Raw genomic sequence first — 25,695 nt, forward strand, 5'->3', positions numbered from 1 at the left:
CAGACTTGTTATCTGCTCAACCTGCAAGTAAAATTTGAGCAAATCCTCCAAGTGCAAATTTACCTTTAGAGCATAGTCTGTTAGGGCTAGCGGAACGCACCAAATAATTAGAGAAAAGCAATAAGGTGCGTTCGCAGCCCGGGGTCCACCGTGCAGAGATGGAACCTGCTGCTAAGCAATGATGGACCATATGGCGGTACAATGAGGATACACACGGGTTAGCTTCACCCTGTGTGAAAGAAGCGAACCCTGTTGTGTCACAGGGCTGCAGTACCGCACGTAACGGAAATAATAATAAAGTAGCACGAGAGTGCATGCGGTGCCGCACTGGCGGACTCCACTCACCACCCAGACTTGGGTTTGGAAAGCGCGGTGATAGCGCACGGCGCCGCACTGGCGGTCACAGTAATAGACGCTGTGTGTGTACCAGTGTTGGTTACTAGTCGGGCGCTAGATTACAATCATCCTCCTTACGCGAGCATTCAAACAAGGGAGGGTATGATTAAAGAGTGACTTTCACTCACAACACACACACATAAACAAGTGTATACTAGCGCAAGGCCGTGCGGCCATGCAAACTTTTTATAGCTGCAGCAAGTTCAGGACCTTCCTAGAGGACCAATGAGAACTGCTACAGTAACTGAGCAGCTTCAGGACCTTCCTAGAGGACCAATGAGAACTGCTACAGTAACTGAGCAGCTTCAGGACCTTCCTAGAGGACCAATAGGAGCTACTGCAGTACCTGAGCATGTGACCCCAGACCTCGTTGAGCTTCCTTTGGGCATGCTCAGAAGGGGAAAAGCAGGACTTAGTCCCAGAGACGTCTGCTCGCCGCTGATCAGTACAGGCTACAATGGCTGGGCCTGGAAAGGCAGCAGTAACCCTTTGCACAGAATCAGACTGAGCGAGAGGCTGGGACCGACATCTCCGCTGAGCAGGCTCCACTGCGGCTGATGCAGAATGAGAGACCCCAGCAGACATGGTTTCGAGATTCCCCCTGTGCAGCGGCGGAAACTCGACTCCTAACACAGTCAGACAGCCATATAACTCAGACTGTGATCGAACCGCAATGCTCGGACTGGCCGCGGCTCTCCTGACCCGAGCATGACAGCTGCATAGAGATATATGAAGGAGCCGTCACACTGTGGTCGGGAGAGCCGCGGCCAGTCCAAGCATATGGTCCAATCTCAGTCTGATTTATACGGCCGTCTGACTTTGCCCCAATACGAAGAGGCAAATAAGCAGCTGTCAGACATTTCTAGTTGTTATCCCCCACGGGGGACTAAACAATATCAAGCAGCAATCTGAACCCCAATGTCCAATACAACATTAACTTGTCGGTGAATAATTATTACATACATGATATGTGACCCTTTGCTTCTTACATCTACAGTGCAAAATGTGACATCATAAAAAAGTCTAACCAGTTAGAAAGGGGCACATTTATCAAATGAAATGGGGGCTAAATGTGAGAAAAGTGGCGTTGAACATACAATTCACTACATTTTTTTTAAACCTTGTTTGCCAAAGTTGCATACATTGAAAGGCACAAAACTAAACTAGAAATGGAGGAGCTAAATATTATTATGATTTAATACAGGTATACGAATAATGTAACACGTTTCTGATATGTTGTGAGGGTTAATACACTATGGCCGAGATTCACCACGACAGGCGTTACCTACTCTGCTCCTGGTGAACCCGTGCGCTGCTGGAGTAGGAGGTAATGAATTTGTCTTTCAGCTGCTGTGCGCCACCACAAGAGATGTTGGTCTGGTGCTGGATTTTATTTCTGTCCGACATTACTGAAGTTATAATGAAATTTGCGATGGCAAGTGGCTCTGCCCCTTCCTACAGAGCTCCGCCTGCTCTTCTGAAAAATGACGCCCCTGTTCAGACTGGCGTAAAACACTAAAAGTTGAAAATATTTAGCATCATTTCAAGCGGTTTCGCACTAGAGAACTGGCATAAACGGCTTAATGAGTAGGGGCCTGAAAGATGAAAAGTATTGGGACACATCCCTCCTGACTGGACCTAATGTTCAAAGGAAGGTCTTAGGCTAAGTTCACATTTGCATTCGGGGGCTGATCGATGTCGCTGTCACTACTGAGCACCGATACTGGGCGTAGCTACAGGGTGTCAGCTCTCATATAGCGCTGACACTCGCTTTTGATCGCACCGGCGCTCACAGCAAGCCCGCACGATCGTCACGCCGTACATGTGCGGCGGTTTGCGTGAACGCACCACCGGCAGCGTTTTGCATGTACGGCGATTGTCTTGAAGGGGTTAAAAAAGCTGCACAGAGCCCTGATTTCAACCCCATCCAACACCTTTGGGATGAACTAGAACAGAAATTTGAGCCCGGCCCTCTCTTCCGACATCAGTGCCTGACCTCTCATATGCTCATCTGGGGAATGGGCAAATATTCCCACAAATGCTAAAATCACTTGGAAGCCTTCGCAGAATAGCTGCAATGGAGCCAACTCCATATTAATGCCTGTGGATTTATAAAGGGAGGTCATAAAGCTGCTGTAGGTGTAACGGGTAGTGCCCCAATACTTTTGCCCATGTAATGTACATTATGTAGTGTGCCATTTTGATACATTCAGGGCACTTTGGGTTTTAATGAAATACATTTTTACTTATTTTCTAAGGATACGGTTGATAAATGTGCCCCTTACTGATCAATGACTTTATGCAGATTTCAGTTCTAAATGCAAGTCAGGTCACCTTCTACGTCAGAGTTATGGGAGGAGACGCTGCTTGCGCTGGACTCGTCCTCCTCGCTGGCCGTCTTCTCAGAATCAGTGACCTCCCCTTCCTCGGGCTCACTGTCACCTGAAGAGGAGGCGCTGTCTACACAATCACTGCTCAGCTTAGGCCTCTTATTTCTCCCGGCAGGCTCGTCCCTGTCATATGGGCTTATTTTGTCATGGGCTGTGTTACAGGAAGACGATGTTCTCATCTCCAAAGACGCCTTGGGAAAAACGGACAATACTCAGCATAGACATAAATCTTGATTTTCGTAACCTAATTTACTGAAAGTTGAGCTTTCCCAGAGCAATAAATGGCCAAAAACAAACTGATCTTCTTACAGAACCACTTAGAATAATCACTAACATTTAAGGCAGCCATACACAGAAAATAGCTGTTGGCCATATACTCGATCAGTCAACAGCTCCTGCACATATGCACACTCTATTCAGCTAAGCATGCATGTGTCCCGTACGGGGAGAGGGGAATAAGCCACTGGCAGGTTCCTCTAGGGTGGCTTATTTTACCTGGGAATAAAAGGATTGGACATTGGAATGCAATCTCCATATTATTTTCCCATCATCTGTTGGGGGGAGACAGGCCGACATTAAGTATGGCGCACTCTTTTGGGACCCCACTTGATCAGCTTATTACACAGTGTTGTCATTTCCCCTGGCCATACATTAGTGGAGTTACGTAGTGGACCAATGGATGATTTATCATTCCCAGCTGCTCTGGGGCCTATTATAATAAATCCACACAAATGACAAAACAATGGCATTCATTATAGCAAGTTTCTCATACATTACAAACACTACACCTGAGCAGTGACTGCAGATCTCCCACTTGTCAGGGGATTTGGCAAATGTCAGAGGCTGAATAGAAGGCACATCGTCTTCAATGTCACAAACCGCAAATTAAAAATTATAGTCTGTTTCACCTTAAGGTAATGGGCTGATAAAGTCTGCTAATGTTGAATTTCACCCAGATTTTAGCAGGTTAAAATCTGGGGAAAATTGGAGAACAACTCACATCCCATGCATGTAAATGGAGTTTATGCAACCTTATTCAAAAGGAAGAAAAATGTACGCTCTGGAATTAAGGAGCATGCAATTACAGTTCTGAGATGCTCTGGAAACACTTAGATCCAGAAGTGGACGGATCACATGCAGACGCTGCTGCCGCTTTATATAACACAATAGCTGCAACTCTGGAATCGGTTGGCCCTCTCACACATACCAAAGCTCGTAGAATCAACAGAAAACCCTGGCACACCAGCCTGACCAAATAACTGAGGCGGGCTTCTAGGGTTACTCAGCAGAGATGGAAAAGATCCCACTCCAACGAGCACTTCATTGCATTCAAACAGAACCTGACTACTTTCAAGGCCACACTCACTGCAGCAAAAAAACCTACTTCTCATCTCTCATATCCTCCCTGTCTCACAATCCTAAACAGCTACTCAACACTTTCAATTCTCTCCTTCATCCCCCAGCACCGCCTCCCTCTCCACTCATCTCCGCTAAAGACTTTTCCTCATTCTTCAAGCAGAAGATTGGTAACATCAGAGAAAGATTTGGTCTATAACCCCCAGAGCCCTTCCTCCTAACTGCTAAGCCCTTCTCCTCCAAAACCAACTTCTCCACCATTACAGAAGATCAACTTTCCACTCTACTCTCAAGATCCCATCTCACCACCTGAGCACTTGACTCGATTCCATCCCACTTCATTCCAAACCTCACCACAGTCTTCATCCCAACCCTAACCCATCTCTTCAACCTATCACTAACAACTGGTGTTTTCACCTCATGCTGCAAACATGCATCAATCACACCTATCCTCAAAAAGCCCTATCTTGACCCATCCTCTGTATCTAGCTATCACCACATATCACTTCTCCCCTATGCCTCCAAACTACTGGAGCAACATGTCCATCTTGAACTGTCCACCTCTCTTCCTGCTCCCTCTTTGACCGCTTACAATCTGGCTTCCGACTGCATCACTCCACTGAAACTGCCCTAACTAAAGTCACCAATGACCTACAGTGCCTAGCGAAAGTATTCGGCTCCCTGGAACTTTTCAACTTTTTCCCACATATCATGCTTCAAACATAAAGATACCAAATGTAAATTTTTGGTGAAGAATCAACAACAAGTGGAACACAATTGTGAAGTTGAATGAAATGTATTGGTTATTTTAAATTTTTGTAAAAATTAAAAAACTGAAAAGTGCGGTGTGCAATATTATTCGGCCTTTACTTTCAGTGCAGCAAACTCACTCTAGAAGTTCATTGTGGATCTCTGAATGATCCAATGTTGTTCTAAATGCCTAATGATGATAAATATAATCCACCTGTGTGTAATCAAGTCTCCATATAAATGCACGTGCTCTGTGATAGTCTCAGGGTTCTGTTTGAAGCACAGAGAGAATCATGACGACCAAGGAACACAACAGGCAGGTCCATGATACTGTTGTGGAAAAGTTTAAAGCCGGATTTGGATACAAAATGATTTCCAAAACTTTAAACATCCCAAAGAAGCACTGTGCAAGTGATCATATTGAAATGGAAGGAATATCCTACCACTGCAAATCTACCAAGACCCGGCCGTCCATCTAAACTTTCATCTCAAACAAGGAGAAGACTGATCAGAGATGCAGCCAAGAGGCCCATGATCACTCTGGATGAACTGCAGAGACCTACAGCTGAGGTGGGACAGTCTGTCCATAGGACAACAATCAGTCGTACACTGCACAAATCTGGCCTTTATGGAAGAGTGGCAAGAAGAAAGCCATTTCTCAAAGATATCCATAAAAAGTGTCGTTTAGGCTATGTGCACACGTCAGGATTTCTAGCAGAAATTTTCCTGACGAAAACCGGACATTTCTGCCAGAAATCCGCATGCGTTTTTTCATGCGTTTTTGACGCTTTTTTTGTGCGTTTTTTCCCAAATGCATAGAATTGCGGGAAAAATACGGAAAATCCGCAAAATTAATGAACATGCTGCTTTTTTTACCGCGATGCGTTTTTTTCGTGGAAAAAAATGCACCATGTGCACAAAATATGCAGAATGCATTCTAAATGATAGGATGCATAATGTATGCATTTTTAATGAGTTTTTATAGCGTTTTTATAGCGAAAAAAACGCGAAAAAACCTGAACGTGTGCACATACCCTTAATGTGTGCAACAAGCCACCTGGGAGACACACCAAACATGTGGAAGAAGGTGCTCTGGTCAGATTAAACCAAAATCAAACTTTTTGGCAACAATGCCAAACGATATGTTTGGCGTAAAGGCAACACAGCTCATCACCCTGAACACACCATCCCCACTGTCAAACAAGGTGGTGGCAGCATCATGGTTTGGGCCTGCTTTTCTTCAGCAGGGACAGGGAACATGGTTAAAATTGATGGGAAGGTGGATGGAGCCAAATACAGGACCATTCTCGAAGAAAACCTGTTGGGAGTCTGCAAAAGACCTGAGACTGGGACGGAGATTTGTCTTCCAACAAGACAATGATCCCAAACATAAATCAAAATCTACAATGGAATGGTTCACAAATAAATGTATCCAGGTGTTAGAATGGCCAAGTCAAAGTCCAGACCTCAATCCAAAAGAGAATCTGTGGAAAGAGCTGAAAACTGCTGTTCACAAATGATCTCCATCAAACCTCACTGAGCTTGAGCTGTTTGCCAAGGAAGAATGGGCAAGAATTTCAGTCTCTCGAGGTACAAAACGGATAGAGACATACCCCAAGCGACTTGCAGCTGTTTCGCAGCAAAAGGTGGTGCAACAAAGTATTAAGTTAAAGGGGCCGAATAATATTGCACGCCCCACTTTTCAGTTTTTGAATTTCCACAAAAATGTAAAATAACCAATAAATTTCATTCAACTTCACAATTGTGTTCCACTTGTTGTTGATTATTCACCAAAAATTTACATTTGGTATCTTTATGTTTGAAGCATGATATGTGGGAAAAGGTTGAAAAGTTCCAGAGAGCCGAATACTTTCGCAAGGCACTGTATTAACCGCCAAAGCCAAGCGACACTACTCTGTCCTCCTTCTCCTGGACCGGTCTGTCCTCTGCCTTTGACACAGTGGACCATTTGCTATTACTACAGACCTACTCATCTCTTGGCATCACAGACTTGGCCCTATCTTGGATCTCATCATACCTAACAGACAGGTCATTCAGTGTTTCCCACTCACACACCACCTCTTATCTGTCGCGAGTTCTGCAAGGTTTAGATCTAGGGCTTCTGATCTTCTCCATTTACACCTTCGGCCTGGGACAGCTCATAGAATCTCACGGTATCTATGCAGATGACACGCATATCTACCTCTCTGGACCAGATATCACCTCCCTACTAACCAGAATCCCTCAATGTCTGTCCACTATTTCATCCTTCTTCTCCTCTAGATTTCTAAAACTTGATATGGCCAAAACAGAATTCATCATCTTTCCCCCATCTCACTCGACTCCCCCAACAGACCTATCCATTAAAGTAAATGGCTGCTCACTCTCCCCAGTCAGTCTCACAAACTCACTACCTCCTAGAGGTAATCCTTGACCCTGATCTCTCCTTCAAACCACATATCCAATCCCTCTCCACTTCCTGCTGACTTCAACTCAAAAAATATTTCCTGGATCTGGACATTCCTCAAACAACAATCAGCAAAAACACTAATGCATGCCATCATCATCTCCCGCCTTGACCACTGCAACATCCTGCTCCGTGGCCTCCCCTCTAACACCCCTCCAACTTATTGTAAACTTTGCTGCCCGACTAATCCACCTGTCCCCCTGCTATTCCTCGGCCTCTCCCTTCTGTCAATCCCTTCACTGGCTCCCCATTACCCAGAGATCCCAGTTCAAAACTCTATCCATAACATACAAAGCCATCAACAACTTGCATCTGTGACCTAGTCTCCCGGTACTTACCTGCATGCAACTTACCTATCCTCACAAGATCTCCTTCTCTACTCCCCTCTTATCTCCTCCTCCCCCAATAGCATACAAGATTTCTCCCTTGCATCCCCCTCCTCTGGAACTCTCTACCACAACATATCAGACTCTCGCCTATGGAAATCTTCAAAAGGAACCTGAAGACCAACCTCTTCCGACAAGCCTACAACCTGCAGTATCCACCAAACCACTGCATGACCAGGTCTACCCTCACCTACTGTATCCTCACCCATCCCTTGTAGATTGTGAGCCCTCGCAGGCAGGGTCCTCTCTCCTTCTGTACCAGTTGTGACTTGTATTGTTTAAGATTACTGTACTTGATTTTTTATTATGCATACCCCTCCTCACATGTAAAGAGCCATGGAATAAATGGTGCTATAATAATAATAATAATAACAACAACATCCCCAGCTATACTGGCTGCCTTTATATACAATAATTTCACCTTCCCCTTACAGCTACATAGCATGATGGTCAGCCCGTAGTGCTCATCTTAGGGCAATGAGCTCTCATTTAGAGAATAAACTCTTCATATTACCATATGATATCATGCCAAGAGCAGCTGGGGATGCCGGCAGGTAGGAGGCAGTTCGCAGGGCTCATGTCCAGCGGCTATGAATTACTGACTTGGCTGGTAGACCTGGGTCCTGCAAATTTATTTTATCTAGTTACTATGACCTAAACATCATCATCATCAGTGGATGCCTACTAACCAGAGAAGGTGCCAGCAGATAGTAGGAAACTTGTATTGCTCTGACCAGGTGCCGTGGAAGTGCAGACATGGCCACTAGACGAGGAGCCTGACACCCATTTTGCTCACCTCTATAGCATGTGTTCAGGTGTATTCATGAACCATACATCAGCTGAAGAACATTTTACATGTGTCTAACATTTAACTATAAAGATGGAAAAGATATTTGCCATTTCAGTTCTGACATTTTTTCCATGTACTAAAATTTGGGACCCTCAGCTATAATGAATTAAATCTTAGCTTCTGAGCTAAATAAGAATGAGCCCATTTCTCAGTAATTATGCACAGAACCACAGCAAATCACAGAGGCTGCGCCATCCACCCAAATAAAAAGATGCTCCTCAGTCAGAAACCCATTCTAACTTCTAGAAGAAGAGAAGCACCAAGTAAGGGCTGCTCCTGTGAGCGTCCATTTCCCATGTAATACTTCATCATCCCGGTAGTATCCTCTGTAGGGAAAACATGTGCCTGAACAAGGGATTTCACAACTTTAAAGGTGTTGTCCCACCTGGGATGTCTGCATGTGTGGCTATGCCATAATGACCAAGGGAGATGGATATCATACAAGCCATGAGAAGAGGACCCCATTTCACATCACTGTCATCCAGGGCATTTGCCCTCTCCATTCATTTGCTTAGGAGGTCTCAATATTGGCATACAGACTTGCTATGTAATTTTTGGAAAATCAATATAAGTGGGGAGAGCTGTGTACATGTGACCACTTCTTGCAATGGGACCCTGTTCTCGAGACAACTGTAGATCACAAAGGTTGGGTTCCCACCTTAGACATTAGTGGGATATCCCACTGATAAGCCATAAACGTCCCTATGGAAACAGTCCTTTAAGAGCATGTATCACAAGTAGAAGGTGCCTGTACTTAATGTCCAAGCCTAATCTGTTTTTTACATATTCACTAAAAAGCAAGAACAAATTTCACTCACTGGAAAAAGTAACGCGATCTAAAGAAGGGGAACCTGTGTGGGGAAAAAGGAGAACATCCAAATCTCAATATTCACCTGCCCATCAAGGTACAATAAAACAAATCAACTCTACCTTTGCATGGAGAGTATCCATAAGAAGAAATCCTCAAGCCAACCATGTTTGCTGTCAAGGCTAGTACCTAAAGACAGGACGAACAGTCATCATATCTGGAATGGGTTACAAAAGGAGCATTTCTGGAAAACAAAACCTGCCTCTCGTGCCCAAAAGACACAAACGTAGCGACAATCACTGGTGAAAAAGTGTCAGAGGGCCCTAACATCTCTCAGGACATCGTGGGAGGACCTTCCTGCCCTGTCCCCTCACTCCAGGGACATAATCTATAGGTGTATGGTATCTTCAGACCAAATTCTTATTACACCAGACAGAGCAGCGGCTGAACCCTAATGTATGGCCAGTCATTGTGTCAGAGGTCATCTAGTACAGTTCAGAGGTCATTTACACCTGGGAAAGCCCAATTTTCATTTCTGTTAAACATATGGTTCCCTTTAGATGGACAATATGGCGGCTACTACATGGTCACATAGACACCATGCTTTGTCTAAAGTGGAAATGGCGAGGTTTTACATTACGGTACAGAAATTGTTTGGGAATTAGATAAACTGCAATTGCCTAATATACATTTTATGGAAACGGCTTCTTTCCATAGGAGCATTAGGCAATTGTAGGTATGGAATTCCCTCATCATTTCTATAAAGTACCTGAAACCAGTAAATCATTTAAAGGGGTTGTCTTGTCTTATCAAATTGATAAAATTGCCAAGTGCTTTAAAAATAAATATTGCAAAACAATGGGGAGACAAAAAGCGCAATAGGGTCTTATCCACGTTACACAGAGGAGAATATACACCAAATTTGCTCACCTGGTTAGGATGAGATTAGAGCATATAGATAGCGGCTGCTGCAGATCCACAGGTCTTCACCGACCAGAGAAAATAATGTCTTCAAAAGGAGATTTGTAGTTAAATTTCCGCGCTGCCGCTAAGATGAATTTCAGGAGAGTATAGTTGATTCACAGTGGTTTTATTCAACGCGTTTCAGGGGTCTCATGCCCCCTTCATCAGGAAATACCATATTTCCTGATGAAGGGGGCATGAGACCCCTGAAACGCGTTGAATAAAACCACTGTGAATCAACTATACTCTCCTGAAATTCATCTTAGCGGCAGCGCGGAAATTTAACTACAAATCTCCTTTTGAAGACATTAAAAATAAATAAAAATAGTAGGTATGGAATGTACCTTTTACAAAAAATCCTCTACGTTCTCAAGAACAGAGGGACTCAATTCTATAATTCACAGCTAGTTATCAAGCCATTTTCTGAGGCTGGCCAACAAAGCGCTCCTGTACTCCTCCGATGCTACAGAGGTGACGCTGCCTCTGCTACAGAGGTCACGCTGCCTCTGCAAGCAGCATTGGAGAGCACACAGTTCGGAACAATAGCCTAGGCATGCCGCCAGCTCACACTGACCTCAGAAAGCTGGATGCCAGCATACAGAAGAGCAGTGTGCTCATGAAGACTGTAAGGGAGACAACCCCTTTAAATGATGACACATTATTCCGACAACTGCACATGCACAGAGCTCGTTACTGACTTTGTTATCCTCTTGCTGACTGCTGGCCTCACGTTTCTTTTTCTTCTTTTTCTCAGTGCTTGGTTGAGGGTCTGGGTTTACAAATGACTGAAAATCCACCTTTGAATGAAAGAGGTAGCGACCATTTTCCACATCGCAGTAGTAATAAATCCCAGTTGAAGGATCATAATATAACTGGGATTCCTTTAAAAGGAAATAAAGAATGCAAGTTATGAAATCAGCCTGAGAAAATAATCGCAGGTGTGACTGCCCCATAGCCTAACACTGAGCCGGGTGCTATCCGATAAAACCCCATGTAGCACTCGGCCGCGTTATATATATATTATTACAGTATATACTCGAGTATAAGCTGAGAGCCCTAATTTTGCCACAAAAAACTGGGAAAACTTAATGACTCGAGTAGAAGCCTAGGGTGGGAAATGCAGCAGCTACCGGTAAATTTCAAAAATAAAAATAGATACCAATAAAAGTAAAATTAATTGAGACATCATTAGGTTAAGTGTTTTTGAGTGTCCATATTGAATCAGGAGCCCCATATAATGCTCCATAAAGTTTATGATGGCCCCATAAGATGCTCCATACAAAATACGCCCCATATGATCCTGCATAAAGGTTAATAATGGCCCCATAAGATGCTCCATACAGACACTTGCCCCATATACCGTAATGCTCCACAAACGTTAATTATGGCCCCATAAGATGCTCCATAAAGATATTTGCCCCATATAGTGCTGCACAAACATTGATTATGGCCCCATAAGATGCTTCATACAGACACTTGCCCCATATAGTGCTGCACAAACGTTATGGCCCCATACAGACACTTGCCCCATATAGTGCTGCACAAACGTTATGGCCCCATACAGACACTTGCCCCATATAGTGCTCACAAACGTTATGGCCCCATACAGACACTTGCCCCATATATCAAAATAGAGAGGAAAGGAACGGAAGCAACTGTCATCTAATATCAAACTTTATTGAATGTAATAAAAGACAAAACAGAATCAATTATGAATATTTAAAAACCATATATATAGAAAAATACATAAAAAATGGAGACCATATGCAAAAAAGACCACACAAAACCAGTCATGCAGCTAGTTAAATATACATAGGTTTGTCTATATGTGCACAGGGTGCCTATTACACTGATTAGCTTCTCTATAACTGTTCGAGGTGTATAGTATCAATTTAATAAAGCTAACCCAGCATTTTTAGTAGTAATGCACCACTACTTAGGAGGCATAAAGGTTGAGTATAAAGAAATAAAGTGCATAGTGCAATACAGTGACCCACTCTCTATATATATGGAGGTCCTTACAGGACGTAAACCCATATGTAGTCCTTTCAAATCTAAACCCGCAAAACATATACAGCCATAGCTAACCAATTAAAATGGCCAACTATACCCATTAGACCAAAGCAGGGACATCCCATTGTAAATACTGGCCTAGGGATGACCAAATGGGTGTATATGTTTTCTGTTATTAAATATATAATATAAACAACAGAACATTGCATTCGAGGTTGTCCAATTTATATTGAATCAATCACGTGTCAAAATGTATACTATATCATATACATATTATGATTTAAGTAGATTGCTCACTGTTTACATCCCATAGTGGGCAGGGGAGCCACATAAAAGGTGCAGCTATCCTCTATCTACAAAGTCCTCCCTCCACACTCTTCTGACTCGCCTCTATAGTAATAACAACACGGCCGTATGGATCGCCGCGCTGCTATGGCAACGCTTCCTTAGCGTCGCTGACTCCTCCCCCTGTAGTCGCACACGGGGGGAGAGGAAGTGATGCGGGGAGCTTACCTGCGCAAGCGCAATAGCCGGTCTTTACACTGTGGACACCAATATGGCCTAACTAGCCGACCACTATAAAAAGCGCCTTAATTAACACCTCAGCATACATTCCCCCGGACGAAGCTAGACGCGAAACGCGCGTTGGGGCTCAGGACCGCACAATCAGGTTATGTAGCACAGTCACTTTATATTTATTTGTGTTTACATTTGTCTAAATCTCTGCATATGCACGTATAATATATGGGGCCTAAGGACTGCTGACTAGGTGGATGCTCCATCAACTGCAGTTGCACCTTTAATAACTTGGATACTATATGGTGGCAAATAGCTTGATGTATTGCACTATGCACTTTATTTCTTTATACTCAACCTTTATGCCTCCTAAGTAGTGGTGCATTACTACTAAAAATGCTGGGTTAGCTTTATTAAATTGATACTATACACCTCGAACAGTTATAGAGAAGCTAATCAGTGTAATAGGCACCCTGTGCACATATAGACAAACCTATGTATATTTAACTAGCTGCATGACTGGTTTTGTGCGGTCTTTTTTGCATATGGTCTCCATTTTTTATGTATTTTTCTATATATATGGTTTTTAAATATTCATAATTGATTCTGTTTTGTCTTTTATTACATTCAATAAAGTTTGATATTAGATGACAGTTGCTTCCGTTCCTTTCCTCTCTATTTTGAAATATGTTAATTTAATGGAAGTGTCATATACACAGGCCATCAGCTCTATTTTGTGAACTTGCCCCATATAGTGCTGCAAAAACATTGATTATGGCCCCATACAGACACTTACCCCATATAGTGCTGCACAAACGTTATGGCCCCATAAGATGCTCCATACAGACACTTGCCTCATATAGTGCTGACCAAACGTTATGGCCCCATACAGACACTTGCCCCATATAGTGCTGCACAAACGTTATGGCCCCATAAGATGCTCCATACAGACACTTGCCCCATTTGCTGTTGCTGCGATAAAAAAAAAAAAAAAATCACATACTCACCTCTCTGTCGCTCAGGCCCCCGGCACTTTCAATATTCACCTGCTCCTCGTTCCGGCGCAGCTCCATCTTCAGCATCTTCTGCACTGACGTTCAGGCAGAGGGCACGCACTAACCACGTCACCGCGCCCTCTGACCTGAGCGTCACTGCAGAAGACACTGAATACGGAGCGGTGGCTGGAACGAGGATCAGGTGAATATCGTGCAGCGCTGCGCTCCCCTCCCTGTTATACTCACCTGCTCCTGGCGCTGTGCAGTCCCTGCTTCTCGGGGCCGCAGCTTCTTCCTGTACTAAGCGGTCACCGTTACCGCTCATTACAGTAATGAATATGCAGCTCCACCCCTATGGAAGGTGGAGCCGCATGTTCATTACTGTAATGAGCGGTACCATATGACCGCTCAGTACAGGAAGAAGCTGCCGGGGAAGCCAGGGATGTGCAGGGACCGTGCCAGGAGTAGGTGAGTATAATTAGACAGCCCCCGCTCCCCCTCCCCTGCCGACCCCTGGGTATGACTCGAGTATAAGCCGAGAGGGGGACTTTCAACCCAAAAAAGTGGGCTGAAAATCTCGGCTTATACTCGAGTATATACGGTATATATATTCTGCTAGATGAATGTGCACTATAGACACATACCGAATCATAGTAAAAACCAGTACTGTGGTCGTAATACATCCCAGTATTCTCATCGTAGGTAAATCCAGTCTGAGATAAGGCGGCTTCTGCGGTTGCTCTCAGGCTTTCGGCAAGTGACGTTCCGCTCTCTTCCTAGAAAGATGAAGAAGACTTTTTTGCAAACAAGTCCTGCAGTGCTGTACACAATATCATTTCTCAATCTTAAGCTTGTGCCTGTGAGCTCAGTGATTGCCTGCAGCGGTTACATGCACTGTAGTCACAATGCCACAGATGCAGCTCGTTAAAGATCAGGAACAACTGCGGAAAGGCAGCACTGGACCTGGGGAAGGTGAGTAATGCTGTGGATTTTATTATTTTTAACATGAGCAAACTAATAGGCAACTAAACATTCTGCATGGAGAAGTCTCTTAGGCCCATGGACTATAGATCACAGCGGGGTATGTGTTACCAGCTGGATTTCATGTCCCAGATTCCTTACCTGACAATTATCAGCCTCTTGCCCTCCTCCGTCACACAGACTCGTACTTTCTCCTGCATCCTGTGACCTATCTATAGCAGACTCGCTGCCATTACTTGCCTCCACCTCGTGGGCATCAGTGTGGGTGTAATTCTCATAGGAATACTGGTAATAATAGGAATCTGAAAAGTAATGAATGTTATAAGCTCATCCTCTCTCTATAATATTATTATTATTTATTATTACAGTGCCATTTATTCCATGGCGCTTTACATGTGAGGAGGGGTATACATAATAAAAACAAGTACAATAATCTTGAACAATACAAGTCACAACTGGTACAGGAGGAGTGAGGACCCTGCCCGCGAAGGCTCACAATCTACAAGGGAAGGGTGAGGATACAGTAGGCGAGGATAGAGCTGGTCGTGTAGCGGTTTGGTCATCGGTGGTTACTGCAGGTTGTAGGCTTGTCGGAAGACGTAGGTCTTCAGGTTCTTTTTGAAGGTTTCGATGGTAGGTGAGAGTCTGATGTGTTGTGGTAGAGAGTTCCAGAGTAGGGGTGATGCGCGAGAGAAATCTTGTATGCGATTGTGGGAAGAAGAGATGAGAGGGGAGTAGAGAAGGAGATCTTGTGAGGATCGGGGGTTACGTGTAGGTAAGTACCGGGAGACGAGGTCACAGATGTATGGAGGAGACAGGTTGTGGATGGCTTTGTATGTCATGGTTAGGCTTTTGTACTGGAGTCTCTGGGTAATGGGGAGCCAGTGAAGGGATTGACAGAGGGGAGAGGCTGGGGAATAGCGGGGGGACAGGTGGATTAGTCGGGCAGCAGAGTTTAGAATAGATTGGAGGGGTGCGAGAGTGTTCGAGGGGAGGCCACAGTAGCCACAGGTTGCAGTAGTCAAGGCGGGAGATGATGAGGGCATGGACTAGGGTTTTTACAGATTCTTGGTTTAGGAATGTACGGATTTGTGAAATATTTTTGAGTTGAAGTCGGCAGGAAGTGGAAAGGGCTTGGATATGTGGTTTGAAGGAGAGATCAGCGTCAAGGATTACCCCGAGGCAGCGAGCTTGTGGGACTGGGGAGAGTGGGCAGCCATGCACTGTAATGGATAGGTTCATTGGGGGGGTCGCGTGAGATGGGGAAAGATGATGAATTCTGTTTTGTCCATGTTAAGTTTTAGAAATCTAGCGGAGAAGAAGGATGAAATAGTGGACAGACATTGAGGGATTCTGATTAGTAGGCCGGTGATATCTGGTCCAGAGATGTAGATCTGTGTGTCATCAGCATAGAGGTGATACTGAAAGCCGTCAGATTCTATGAGCTGTCCGCGGCCAAAGGTGTAGATGGAGAAGAGCAGGGGCCCTAGAACTGAACCTTGCAGGACTCCGACAGATAGGGGGCGAGGTGAGGAGGTGGTGTGTGAGTGGGAGACGCTGAATGTCCGGTCTGTTAGGTAATAGAAACCCAATCTCCATTTACATGACAAGTGTGTAGCCTTGTAATGAGGCTATGATGTCTGACGGCAGCCTACGTGTGTTTTACAAGTAGGACTGTATCTGACGCACTAGAGGCCTCTTCCGTACCTCGGTATGCCGCCTATACAGCAGTGCAGCTCACGGCTGAGTATGCCCAATGACTGAGTTCTGAAGCCACCCTCATACTTTATACTGCAGCTCCACTTGTTCCAAATAAGTACAAATCTAGAAAATGTCTATATTAGCGCATACTCAACATATCCAATGGGCAGATTAAAACACGTCTTTTTGGATGCTATTATTACATCTTCCATCTTTTCGAGACTGGATTACTAGTTTAGCTTGAAATTAACTGGGAACTGCTGGTCACGCTCTTTACATGGAGTTTTCTAAAAAGTCAGTGCACAAAGGGCTGCTTTCTATTACAGCCAGGAAAAAATACAATACAGATGATTATCAGACACCTGCCACCCCACATATGATGTTAAAGGGTTAGTCTCCCTATATTAAAGGGAACCTGTCACCACGTTTTTGGAAGATGGGATAAAAATAGCGTTAAATAGGGGCAGAGGTGGGCGTTACATTAGTGTGTGTGTTATGCGTTTATTACCCACCTAAGTTGCCGAAATAACTTTGCAAAGTCTCCGTTTTCGCCTGTCCATCAGGCTGGTCAGGTCGCATGGGCGTTGTCTTCCCCCAGATTTGGCGTAGTTTTCCGTTGGTGGCGTAGTGGTGTGCGCATGCCCAAAGTCCGGAATCCTCTTCCAGGGGATTTAAAATAGCGCGGTGTTCGTTATTGCATTGGTGATCGGTGGGCGCGGCCATCTTCCTTTGGCCGCGCGTGCGCAGAAGCGGCGCTCTGCTGGCCGCGGCTTCAGGAAAATGGCCGCCGCGATATCCATCTGCGCACGCGCGGCATCCCGCGGCCATTTTCCTGAAGCCGCGGCCAGCAGAGCGCCGCTTCTGCGCACGCGCGGCCAAAGGAAGATGGCCGCGCCCACCGATCACCAATGCAATAACGAACACCGCGCTATTTTAAATCCCCTGGAAGAGGATTCCGGACTTTGGGCATGCGCACACCACTACGCCACCAACGGAAAACTACGCCAAATCTGGGTGAAGACACCACACCCATGTGACCTGACCAGCCTGATTGACAGGCGAAAACGGAGACTTTGCAAAGTTATTTCGGCAACTTAGGTGGGTAATAAACGCATAACACACACACTAATGTAACGCCCACCTCTGCCCCTATTTAACGCTATTTTTATCCCATCTTCCAAAAACGTGGTGACAGGTTCCCTTTAAGTGGGTACAATTTCAGTGTGCTTGCAAAAACAGGCAACTTTGTAATCATGTTCGTTCTCAAGAATGGGGGGCTTATTAATGTCATTGTTTACTGCTTGTTGTCTAGGTGACTGGCCACCTCTGCAGTTTACCAGCAGTGGCCGGTCAGTACTCTTGCCAGAGTGGAGCACTCACAAGCTCTTCTCTATATAGCTTCAATGTGCCGGCGCTCCGCTGATGCTGCAGGGGCAAAGCTGCATTTCCTTGTCACATTGAAGAGCGCACAGTAAGGGCCTGAGAAACAACGTTGGTCCAAACTGTCAATCAATAAGAGTCCAGAGTTCCCAAAGTAATCAGGAGGCAGCGGGGCCGCTCCACAAGAGGCAGCGGGGCCCCTCCACAAGAGGCAGCGGGGCCGCTCCACAAGAGGCAGCGGGGCCCCTCCACAAGAGGCAGCGGGGCCGCTCCACAAGAGGCAGCGGGGCCCCTCCACAAGAGGCAGCGGGGCCCCTCCACAAGAGGCAGCGGGGCCCCTCCACAAGAGGCAGCGGGGCCCCTCCACAAGAGGCAGCGGGGCCGCTCCACAAGAGGCAGCGGGGCCGCTCCACAAGAGGCAGCGGGGCCGCTCCACAAGAGGCAGCGGGGCCGCTCCACAAGAGGCAGCGGGGCCGCTCCACAAGAGGCAGCGGGGCCGCTCCACAAGAGGCAGCGGGGCCGCTCCACAAGAGGCAGCGGGGCCGCTCCACAAGAGGCAGCGGGGCCGCTCCACAAGAGGCAGCGGGGCCGCTCCACAAGAGGCAGCGGGGCCGCTCCACAAGAGGCAGCGGGGCCGCTCCACAAGAGGCAGCGGGGCCGCTCCACAAGAGGCAGCGGGGCCGCTCCACAAGAGGCAGCGGGGCCGCTCCACAAGAGGCAGCGGGGCCGCTCCACAAGAGGCAGCGGGGCCGCTCCACAAGAGGCAGCGGGGCCGCTCCACAAGAGGCAGCGGGGCCGCTCCACAAGAGGCAGCGGGGCCGCTCCACAAGAGGCAGCGGGGCCGCTCCACAAGAGGCAGCGGGGCCCCTCCACAAGAGGCAGCGGGGCCACTCCACAAGAGGCAGCGGGGCCACTCCACAAGAGGCAGCGGGGCCACTCCACAAGAGGCAGCGGGGCCACTCCACAAGAGGCAGCGGGGCCACTCCACAAGAGGCAGCGGGGCCACTCCACAAGAGGCAGCGGGGCCACTCCACAAGAGGCAGCGGGGCCACTCCACAAGAGGCAGCGGGGCCACTCCACAAGAGGCAGCGGGGCCACTCCACAAGAGGCAGCGGGGCCACTCCACAAGAGGCAGCGGGGCCACTCCACAAGAGGCAGCGGGGCCACTCCACAAGAGGCAGCGGGGCCACTCCACAAGAGGCAGCGGGGTCACTCCACAAGAGGCAGCGGGGCCACTCCACAAGAGGCAGCCGTGCCGCTCCACAAGAGAAAGCCGTGCCGCTCCACAAGAGGCAGTAGGGCCACTCCACAAGAGGCAGCCGTGCCACTCCACAAGAGGCAGTGGGGCCACTCCACAAGAGGCAGCCGTGCCGCTCCACAAGAGGCAGTGGGGCCACTCCACAAGAGGCAGCCGTGCCGCTCCACAAGAGGCAGTGGGGCCACTCCACAAGAGGCAGCGGGGTCACTCCACAAGAGGCAGCCGTGCCGCTCCACAAGAGGCAGTGGGGCCACTCCACAAGAGGCAGCCGTGCCGCTCCACAAGAGGCTGTAGGGCACCTGCTCCACAAGAGGCAGCTGTGCCGCTCCACAAGAGGCAGCCATAAGATACCTCATGAAATAACCCCATTAATTATATGATTATACTAGTGTACAAATTCCAATTCTAGCCTCATGGCACACAGCCATCCTTACCCGGCCATGATGAATACTCCTCTGTCTGCACTTCCTGGTCAACCTTTTCACGCTTATTAAATTCATGGATTTCTTCACTTAATTTCTCTACCTGTCAACAGATCAAAAAGAAGGAATTTATAAAATACTGTACATAGAAATATATTGCACATGATAGACAATTCTTTCTGCACAATACACGATCATCCTGGTAATTCACTTATGTAAGAAAATGTTCACAGGTAATGTCGCGGCTCATCACTGATCAGCAGCAACACTCACGAGACACTCCGCCGAATGTTGATGCTAAGGGATTAGAGGGGGGCTGCAGAGCTGAGCATGGAGAAGTAATGCTGTCCGGGAGAGGGGCATCAGGTTTTTTCCCACCTCCCAGGGCTCTTTCATAAGGAGCGGTCCTGTACTGGTACAAAACTAAGAAGATTTGCTGCTGTGGATTTTGAATGACAAAAAAAAAAAGCGCTACGAAGGTTGTTGTGTGGCCTGCAGAGCTGTCCGGGATGGGATGCTCCCTCTTATACTCAAATGTATTTGTGTCTTTTAGAGGCGAATACATTTTAACAGTGTGGAGCAGGGACAGGAGCAGGGAGAGGAGCAGAGAATGGAGCAGGGACAGAAGCGGGGACAGAAGAGGTAACAGGAGCGGGAACAGGAGGAGAGAGAGGAGCGGGGACAGGAGCAGGGACAGGAGCGGGGATAGAAGCGGGGACAGGAGCAGGGAACAGGAGCGGGGACAGGAGCAGAGAGAGGAGCAGAGAGGAGCAGGGACAGGAGCGGGGACAGGAGCAGAGAGGAGCGGGGACAGGAGCGGGGACAGGAGCAGAGAGAGGAGCAGGGACAGAAGCGAGGACAGGAGCAGGGACAGGAGAGGGAACAGGAGAAGGCACAGGAGCAGGGAGAGGAGCAGAGAGAGCAGCAGAGACAGGAGCAGGGACAGGAGCAGAGAGAGGAGCAGGGAGAGGAGCAGGGAGAGGAGCAGGGAGAGGAGCAGGGAGAGGAGCAGGGAGAGGAGCAGGGAGAGGAGCAGGGAGAGGAGCAGGGAGAGGAGCAGGGAGAGGAGCAGGGAGAGGAGCAGCGCCGTGCTCGTCAGTCCTGAACCCAAATGTGCAGCAGCGTGATGCGGTCAGCACGCTGAAGATATCATCACAATGCTGAGGGCACTGAAGCAGCGGGAGAAGAGACGACGCAGCCAATGCTAAGCGCTCCTTCAAGAAGCCAAAGATTCAATGCCTTATTATTGTGGATGAGGTGGGGAGGGGTTTAATGTTATTGTGTCAGCATGTAATGGGAGTGACAATTTTGAAAAGGTACATAGTTTTCCAAGAGGTGGTGGTGGGGACTTTATTCAAAGGGGCACTGTACTGGGGATATTTAACAGAGGCACAGTGTGTGTGGGGTGGTATTTTGCAGAGAGGCAATGTAGGTGGGTATGTTGGACAGCCACTTTAAAAGGTGTATATTTTGTAAAGGGGCAGTGCGGGGGACAATTTACAGAGGGGAAGTGTGCAGAGGATATTTTACAGAGTGAAGTGTTTGGGAGATATTTTGAAGAGAGGCAGTGTGGGGAGGTTTTGCAGGGGAGCAGTAAGGAGGACATTTGCCAGAGGGGCTGTGAGTAGGGAAATTTTGCGGAGGGGCAGTGTGTGTGTGTGTGTGTGTGTGTGTGTGTGTGTGTGTGTGTGTGTGTGGGGGGGGGGGGGGGGGGGGATATTTTAAGTAGGAAGCACAGGCAATTATTTATTCAGGCATGCAGCATGGGAGATATGTTCATGGGGCAGTATAATGATACTTAAATTTTTAAGGGTATGGTGCTGGGAATCGCTACTGAAGATGGAGAAGAGGTAAGTCTGTGGAGACTAGCTCTGGGCATCAAATCTCTTCATGGCGTCTGTGCTACATGGAGACAGTTATCGGAAGGACTTCAGTCAGAGAAGATGCCACTTATAAGGACCCCCTTTATTTGAACACCTCGTCTATTTATTTCTGCCTGTGCTGATTGTGACTGTATTGTGGTTTGTCCTGATGAAGTTGTGAAACTTTGAAAGGCACTGATGATTAAACCGCTTAAAATTGGATCTGCATCTGCTATTCCTTTCCACGGCAGTGCAGATTAACCCATTGCTTCCGTTTCTGTTACAATCACAGAATGAATATACAGGGTGGGCCATGTATATGGATACTAGTGATGAGCGAGTGTACTCGTTGCTCGGGTTTTCCAGAGCACGCTCAGGTGGTCTCCAAGTATTTGTTAGTGTTCGGAGATTAAGTTTTCATCGCCTCAGCCGCATGATTTACATCTGTTAGCCTGCTTGATTATATGTGTGGATTCCCTAGCAACCAGGCAACCCCCACATGTACTCAGCCTGGATAATAGCTGTAAATCATTCAGCTGCCGCGATGAAAACTAAATCTCCGAACACTAACAAATACTCGAAGGAAAACCCAAGCAACGAGTACACTCGCTCATCACTAATGGATACAACTAAAAAAAATGGGAATGGTCGGTGATATCAACTTTCTGTTTGTGGCATATTAGTATATGGGAGGGGGAAATCTTTTCAAGATGGGTGGTGACCATGGCGGCCATTTTGAAGTCGGCTCCTGTGTACGGGGGAGTCGGGAGAGAGAGCTGGACGTCAGCTCCTGTGTACAGGGGAGATCGCTGGATGTCAGTTCCTGTGTACGGGGGAGTCGGAAGAGATCGCTGGATGTCAGCTCCTGTGAAAGGGGGAGTCGGGGGAGAGCGCTGGTCGTCAGCTCCTGTGTACGGGGGAGTCGGGAGAGAGCGCTGGACGTCAGCTCCTGTGTACGGGGGAGTCGGGAGAGATCACCGGACGTCAGCTCCTGTGTACGGGGGAGTCGGGAGACATCGCTGGATGTCAGCTCCTGTGTACGGGGGAGATCGCTGGACGTCAGCTCCTGTGTACGAGGGAGTCGGGAGAGATCGCCGGACGTCAGCTCCTGTGTACGGGGGAGTCGGGAGAGATCGCTGGATGTCAGCTCCTGTGTACGGGGGAGTCGGGAGAGATCGCTGGATGTCAGCTCCTGTGTACGGGGGAGTCGGGAGAGATCGCTGGATGTCAGCTCCTGTGTACGGGGGAGTCGGGAGAGATCGCTGGATGTCAGCTCCTGTGTACGGGGGAGTCGGGAGAGATCGCTGGATGTCAGCTCCTGTGTACGGGGGAGTCGGGAGAGATCGCTGGATGTCAGCTCCTGTGTACGGGGGAGTCGGGAGAGATCGCTGGATGTCAGCTCCTGTGTACGGGGGAGTCGGGAGAGATCGCTGGATGTCAGCTCCTGTGTACGGGGGAGTCGGGAGAGATCGCTGGATGTCAGCTCCTGTGTACGGGGGAGTCGGGAGAGATCGCTGGATGTCAGCTCCTGTGTACGGGGGAGTCGGGAGAGATCGCTGGATGTCAGCTCCTGTGTACGGGGGAGTCGGGAGAGATCGCTGGATGTCAGCTCCTGTGTACGGGGGAGTCGGGAGAGATCGCTGGATGTCAGCTCCTGTGTACGGGGGAGTCGGGAGAGATCGCTGGATGTCAGCTCCTGTGTACGGGGGAGTCGGGAGAGATCGCTGGATGTCAGCTCCTGTGTATGGGGAGAGATCGCTGGACATCACCTCCTGTGTACGGGGGGAGTCGCTGGACGTCAGCTCCTGTGTATGGGGGGAGTCGCTGGACGTCACCTCCTGTGTACGGGGGGAGTCGCTGGACGTCACCTCCTGTGTACGGGGGGTGGGGGGGGGGGGTGTCGCAGGACGTCAGCTCCTGTGTACGGGGGGGGGGGGTCGCAGGACGTCAGCTCCTGTGTACGGGGGGGGGGTCGCAGGACGTTAGCTCCTGTGTACGGGGGGGGGGGGGGTTGCTGGACGTCAGCTCCTATGTACGGGGGGGGTCGCAGGACGTCAGCTCCTGTGTACGGGGGGGTCGCAGGAAGTCAGCTCCTGTGTACGGGGGGGGGGGGGGAGTCGCTGGACGTCACCTCCTGTGTATGGAGGAGTCGCTGGACGTCACCTCCTGTGTAGGGGGGGAGTCGCTGGACGTCACCTCCTGTGTACGGGGGGAGGTCGCAGGACATCAGCTCCTGTGTACGGGGGGGGGGGGGGGTCGCAGGACGTCAGCTCCTGTGTACAGGGGGGGGGTCACAGGACGTCAGCTCCTGTGTACGGGGGGGGGGGGGGTCGCTGGACGTCAGCTCCTGTGTATGGAGGAGTCGCTGGACGTCACCTCCTGTGTACGGGGGGAGTCGCTGGACGTCACCTCCTGTGTACGGGGGGGGGGTCGCAGGACGTCAGCTCCTGTGTACGGGGGGGGGGGGGTCGCAGGACGTCAGCTCCTGTGTACGGGGGGGGGGGGTCGCTGGACGTCACCTCCTGTGTACGGGGGGGGGGGTCGCTGGACGTCAGCTCCTGTGTATGGAGGAGTCGCTGGACGTCACCTCCTGTGTACGGGGGGAGTCGCTGGACGTCACCTCCTGTGTACGGGGGGGGGGTCGCAGGACGTCAGCTCCTGTGTACGGGGGGGGGGGGTCGCAGGACGTCAGCTCCTGTGTACGGGGGGGGGGTCGCTGGACGTCACCTCCTGTGTACGGGGGGGGGGGGGTCACAGGACGTCACCTCCTGTGTACGGGGGGAGTCGCTGGACGTCAGCTCCTATGTACGGGGGGAGTCTCTGGACGTCAGCTCCTGTGTACGGGGGGGGGGAGTCGCTGGACGTCAGCTCCTGTGTACGGGGGGGGGTTGCTGGACGTCAGCTCCTGTGTATGGAGGAGTCGCTGGACGTCACCTCCTGTGTACGGGGGGAGTCGCTGGACGTCACCTCCTGTGTACGGGGGGGGGGGGGGTCGCTGGACGTCAGCTCCTGTGTATGGAGGAGTCGCTGGACGTCAGTTCCTGTGTACGGGGGGGGGGGGGGGGGGGGTGTCGCTGGACGTCAGCTCCTATGTATGGGGGGGAGTCTCTGGACGTCAGCTCCTGTGTACGGGGGAAGCGCTGGACGTCAGCTCCTGTGTACGGGGGAAGCGCTGGACGTCAGCTCCTGTGTATCACAAGCTTATGGCCATCAGTTATAAAAAACTTGCCATAAAATTAAAACAGCATTGTCTCCCATCTACCAATCAGCGTGCTGCTTTCATTTTTTTTGTTGTTGCAGGTTTGAGAGTGAAAGAAGAGATCTGATTGGTTGGAAGTGAGTGTCATGGTTGCTATGGGTGACTGGCCTGTTTCCGCAGCTCCTGATTGGTGGCCTCCGCGCTGCGGTGCAGTCTCTGGCTCAGGCTCAGCTGTCTCTGGATGCTGCGCAGCTCCTCCTGGCAGTTCCTCAGTTCTTCCTCCAGGGCTTGTACCCGGCAGCTGAGAGCGGAAGACGGCGGGGTTTTTGCAGCATCCTCCACCTCCGGCCATGACTGATCCGGACAGTCCTCAGCACTCGTTAGTATCTCATCTGCCTCATCCAGATCTGGGGGTGGAGAGACGTCTTCTCCGTGACCGGCCATAACACCCCGAAAATCACATCACGTCTCTGGCCGGTTCCCCTTCATTAGCAACTAGTTTCCCTTCCTGCTTCAACGCTCCGGTCGCAGGGAAACACGTGACTAGTGAACGACACGTGACTGTTCCATACCACGTGACTCCTCTATGATCACGTGACGCAGATACCTGGCTGTACTCTGTGCGCCGCTGGTTGGGTCTGGGAGCTGGTGCTTGTGTAGTGCCGCCAGTGTCCTCAGGGGGGCAGCGGTCAGGCTGCTCTGGTGCTGAATGCTGATATTTAATTTTTGCAACTTTCCTTTTTTCAGGCAGAATCTGTTACTTTGTATAAATCCCTCCAATATTCATACACGCCCCCATAACTGCAGCCAAAGCGCTCCCTTTAACCCCTTCTTGACATGAAGTCTTTTTGCGCTTTTGTTTTTCCTATCCCTCTGGTAAGACTGATAACTTTCTCATATTTTCGCCCACGGAGCAGCACGAGGGTGCGATTATTGTAGCTCAGTGACAGCATTCATTATACCATAATGTACAGGAAAACCGGGGGAGGAATTCATGTGGGG

The 25,695-nt window shown here is 48.9% G+C and overlaps 1 protein-coding gene across 2 annotated transcripts in view; it reads right to left on the reverse strand.

Moving 5' to 3' along the window:
- AGGF1 (angiogenic factor with G-patch and FHA domains 1) overlaps positions 1-25,320 on the reverse strand; it is a 39,448-nt gene extending 14,128 nt beyond the window's left edge. The window contains exons 1-6 of one of the 2 annotated variants that reach the window (XM_077287230.1): positions 24,862-25,320; positions 19,645-19,735; positions 15,013-15,173; positions 14,535-14,666; positions 11,065-11,247; positions 2,731-2,977 (exon numbers count right to left, since the gene is read on the reverse strand). In XM_077287230.1, the coding sequence (XP_077143345.1) occupies positions 2,731-2,977; positions 11,065-11,247; positions 14,535-14,666; positions 15,013-15,173; positions 19,645-19,735; positions 24,862-25,137 (1,090 nt within the window). In that variant the 5' untranslated portion in view covers positions 25,138-25,320. Of the gene's footprint in view, positions 1-2,730; positions 2,978-9,525; positions 9,593-11,064; positions 11,248-14,534; positions 14,667-15,012; positions 15,174-19,644; positions 19,736-24,861 lie in introns of both variants that reach the window. The other variant, XM_077287240.1, reaches the window with a different exon arrangement.
- Between the last annotated feature and the right edge of the window lie 375 nt (positions 25,321-25,695).

Source organism: Ranitomeya variabilis, chromosome 1 (assembly GCF_051348905.1).
Source record: "Ranitomeya variabilis isolate aRanVar5 chromosome 1, aRanVar5.hap1, whole genome shotgun sequence".
Classification (NCBI taxonomy): Eukaryota; Metazoa; Chordata; class Amphibia; order Anura; family Dendrobatidae; genus Ranitomeya; species Ranitomeya variabilis.